General features: G+C 43.4%; 1 protein-coding gene across 1 annotated transcript; it reads left to right on the top strand.

Moving 5' to 3' along the window:
- The first annotated feature begins 2,987 nt into the window (after window positions 1–2,987).
- On the top strand, window positions 2,988–3,293 carry LOC136164107 (small cysteine and glycine repeat-containing protein 7-like). The gene has a single exon (XM_065928913.1). It carries the CDS (start codon window positions 2,988–2,990, stop codon window positions 3,291–3,293), a length of 306 nt encoding a protein of 101 aa, XP_065784985.1.
- Window positions 3,294–4,373: the final 1,080 nt, after the last annotated feature.

The raw sequence follows: 4,373 nt of genomic DNA, 5'->3' as shown, positions 1-4,373 counted from the left end.
ACCATGTGTACCTTGTCTGGCATTTTTGCTTGTATATGTGTGTGTTTTATTCTTTCTACTCCACTTTTAGAAAGGGGAGGCAGGATTTTGTTTTGTTGGCATCAGTAGAATTTCCTGTGGTGTTCTTCCTGTTACTGCCTGCCTTCTTGTGACATTTAGCACAAAAGAAGTTACATGAAAATGTGAATCAATTTACTCTAGCAAGCATTTTCTGAGCATTGCTTCTCTTAAGTATGGCAGCAGGGAGAAGTAAGACTGGACGAGGCCTCTCCTGTCCTTTTTCACCAGCCACCTCAGGTGCTTAACCCCTTCAGAATCACATGCCCAAGAGATTCTCCCCAGAATTTAAGAGGAAAGAAGAATTTCACCCCAAATCCTTTTGCTCTTTCTAAACTTGCATCATTGTCCACAACAGCTTGGCATGGATTATCCCTATTACATTTCTGTGTGTGCTCAGTTGCTAAATCACACCGAACTCTCATGACCACATGGACTGTAGCCTGCCAGGTTCTTCTGTCCATGGAAAATTCCATGAATACTAGAGTGGGTTGCCATTTCCTACTTCAGGGGATCTTGCCAACCCAGGGATTGAACCCGCATCTCTTGCACTGGCAGGCAGATTCTTTACTACTGGGTCCATTTCTATAGGGCACTAGATGTCAATGGGAGGCAATTTTTTACCTCCCCTCCCAGGGCACTTGACAATATTTGGAGACATCTTTGGTTGTCACAACTGAGGAAGAAGTTGTCATAACTAGTGGGTTGAGGCCAGAGATACTGCTCCACATTCTGCATAGGACTCCTTTCACAGCAAGGAAACGTCTGGCTCAAACTGTCAGTAGTGCCAAGACTGAGATAGTGTTTTATCTTTCCAAAGCATCTCCCCATCTAGTATTTTGCAACAGCATAATTGCCTGAGACTTGCTTGAAAGAAAACTGTCCTTCAGTTAGTTAATAAACGTGGGCAGAGTTCTTGGTGTGGACCAAGGTCTGTGCTGGGAGATGTAAATGGAAATTTTGTGTGACTATTTGATCTGTGGTTTAGAATAGGAAGTAAGACTGGGTGATAGGGTCACGTGAAATGTGCCACAGGGGAGGTGTCAGTCAATTACCAGAACATCTTGAATATTATTAACAAAATATATGTACATACACAGTTAAAATAATTCTAAGTTGCCCTCTCTCATCCCACCTCACCCTCTAGGCCACTCTGCAAAGGCAATATTGCCATCTTGCAATCGTTTCCGGGAGCTGCCTCCCCCCACCCCCAACATTTCTTTTCTATTTTTAAAAACTATTTATTTATATGAGTGTGCTTGGTCTTAATTGCATCACATGGGATCTTTGATCTTCATTGCACCATGTGGGATCTAGTTCCTGGACCAAGAATTGAACCCTGGGCCCCCTGCATTGGGAGTGTGAAGTCCTAGCCACTGGACCACCAGGGAAACCTTCATATTTTTTACTAATTCCTTGAATGACTGTTTCTTGGTAGCCTTTGTTAGTTTTGTTAAAACAAGGATTGAACTCTTTTATGTCACTCCTAATGTATTAATATTTATATCACTATTTTTAGTAAAATATATAACTGATGATAAAATTATTACAATATAAATATGACTCATCACAGAATAAAAATTATATACTCTGATTATATTTCCTTTATGTACAAGCTTTCATTTTTCTGGATGGGCTTCCTTGATAGCTCAGTTGTGGCTCTGCTGGTAAGGAATCAGCCTGCAATGTGGGAGACCTGGGTTCAATCCCTGGATTGGGAAGATCCCCTGGAGAAGGGAAAGGCTGCCCACTCCATTATTCTGGCCTGGAGAATTCCATGGACTATATAGTCCATGGGGTTGCAAAGAGTCAGACCCGACTGAGTTGCTTTCACTTTTCATTTTTCTGGAGTATCTGTCCTTTTAATTTTTTTGGTTTTTGTATTGTTTCTCTTCATCTCTCTGCCACTGGGCCACATGATTTTGCATATAAGATTTTCCTCTTAGATATCAATCAATAAAAATTCTTCAAGCATTCGAATTCATTTTTCATCCTGGTATCAATAAAAATTCTTCAAACATCTAAATTCATTTTTCATTCTAGCTAGGAAATGCTTTCTTATTTTATGTATGTATTTGTTTTTTGACGTGGATCAGTTTTTAAGTCTTTATTGACTTTGTTACATATTGCTTCTGTTTGATTTTTGTTGTTGTTGTTGTTGTTGTTTTTGCCAAAAGCATGTGGAATTTTAGCTCCCTGACCAGGAATCAGATGCTCACCCCCTGCACTGGAAGGTGAAGTCTTAACAACTAGACTACCAGGGAAGTCCAAGCTTTCTTATTTTAATTGCAATAGGAATTTTTCCAGAAAAAAGTAAGCCATTGACAAGGTTTATTCATGCTTTCTAAGCCAGCACACAAAGTGCAACCTACTACATAACGGAACACAGTGGCCATCCTTAAACCATGTGGTGAGGACCTTCCATTCCCCAGTAAAGAGGCTCTGGTGAGGGGATTGGGGCTGCTATTGCACTTGGCAGTGACTTTTGAGGCTGCGACCGCTTTCATTTCTCCAATCTTTTGTAAGAGGACTTCTGGGCTGTACACAGAAATAGCCTCCCGGCAGTGTTCATTTGCTGCACAGCATGTTGTGTTATGTGGGACTTCCTTGTGTGGCTGTGACTGGTCACAGCACCCCCTTTTCCAGGGCTCCCGGGGGCCCTCACTGAAATATTTAGGGTGTTTGACTTAGAAAAACAAACATCATCTAATAAATCTTGCTGACATTCCTAAAAAGGGTACTAATTAATATATTATGACGTTCTTCCATCACTCCGGAGCCAAATAACAACAGGGAAGTGGTCACGTGTCTTCCCTCTCCTGTTCCCAGGGCTGGTATATAAGGGTCCCCTCCAGCAGAAGGTGACATTCGACCTCCCTCACCTCCTGAGTCTCGCTCCTCACCTCTCCTGAGTCCTCTCTACTGACACCATGGGCTGCTGTGGTTGTGGAAGTTGTGGTGGCTGCGGCGGGGGCTGCGGCGGGGGCTGCGGCGGCGGCTGCGGCGGGGGCTGCGGCGGCGGCTGCGGCGGCGGCTGCAACAGCTGCAGATGCTACCGGGTGGGCTGCTGCACCAGCTGCTGCCCCTGCTGCTACGGCTGCTGCGGGGGCTGCTGCAGCGTCCCCGTGGTCTGCTGCCACCGCCGCACCTGCAGCTGCAGCTGTGGGAAGGGCTGTTGCCAGCAGAAGGGCTGTTGCCAGCAAAGGAGCTGCTGCCAGAAGCAGTGCTGCCACTAGGCTGCCAGTCTGGCCTCTGGGAAGGTGCTGCTGGTAACTGTCTTGTGGGTAAGATTTTCTTTCTTTCTGCCAGTCCTTCCTGATTTGAATGTCATGTAGGTGACCTGAGACGAATTCTCAGGCTGAGGACTTTATTTCATATCCTCTGGTCACTGAGATACTGCCTCCAAATGAAAAACACCAGTGCAGTCTTTCTCCATCCATCACCAAAATATGAACCCCACAAAATGGAGTGATGATTTTTAATGCTATGCTTTCTCGAAATTTTACTGTTGAAATGTTGGGTTTATCTCCTTCTCCTTCTTTCTGTGGTTTCTGCATTCTCTATCTCTGCTACTATTTTCTGATTCTGTAAACCGTAGACAATTCTTTTCCTAATAAACCATAAAACTGGCATTCAAAAATGTGTCAATATCTCCTCTTATTTCCTTGTTTGAATGTGTCTCATGCAAAGATGCAATTAAACCCACTGAAGTGAGTAAGACCCCTTGATGTTTTCTGAGATGAATTTAAAGTAATTAATGAATAATCTGTCCCTAATAGGTTTTCATGTGATGGTAAAAATTTGGTGGTTGTGGCTCATATATACAGAGGAATGTTACTCAGCCATAAAAAGGAGTGAATTTGAATCCATTGTAGTGAGGTGGATGAACCTAGAGCCTGTTATACACAGGGAAGTAAGTCAGAAAGAGAAAAAATATCATATATTAGCACATATATATGGAGTCTAGAAAAATGGTTTGGATAAACCTATTTGCAGGGCAAGAACAGACACGCACATGTAGGGAACGGATCTGTGAACACAGTGGGGGAAGGAGAGAGTGGGACGAATTGAGAGAGTAGCGCTGACATATATACATGACCACGTGTAAAATAGACAGCTGATGAGAAGCTGCTATAGAGCACAGAGATCTCAGTTCAGTGCTCTGACCACCTAGAGGGGTGGGATGGTGTGGTGGGAGGGAGGCTCAATAGGGAAGGGGATATGTGTATACACAGAGCTGAGTCACTTCACTGTAGAGCAGAAACTATCACAACATTGTAAAGCAATTATTTTCTAATAATAAATTAAAAAAAAAA

Source organism: Muntiacus reevesi, chromosome 3 (genome assembly GCF_963930625.1).
Source record: "Muntiacus reevesi chromosome 3, mMunRee1.1, whole genome shotgun sequence".
In the NCBI taxonomy this organism is placed as follows: Eukaryota; Metazoa; Chordata; class Mammalia; order Artiodactyla; family Cervidae; genus Muntiacus; species Muntiacus reevesi.
Note: the sequence above shows the minus strand (reverse complement) of the source record. Positions and strands in the feature narration are given on the sequence as shown.

What these genes read in the sequence shown, in the direction of transcription:
- LOC136164107 (XM_065928913.1), top strand. Translation starts at nt 2,988, where the DNA reads ATGGGCTGCTGTGGTTGTGGAAGTTGTGGTGGCTGCGGCGGGGGCTGC.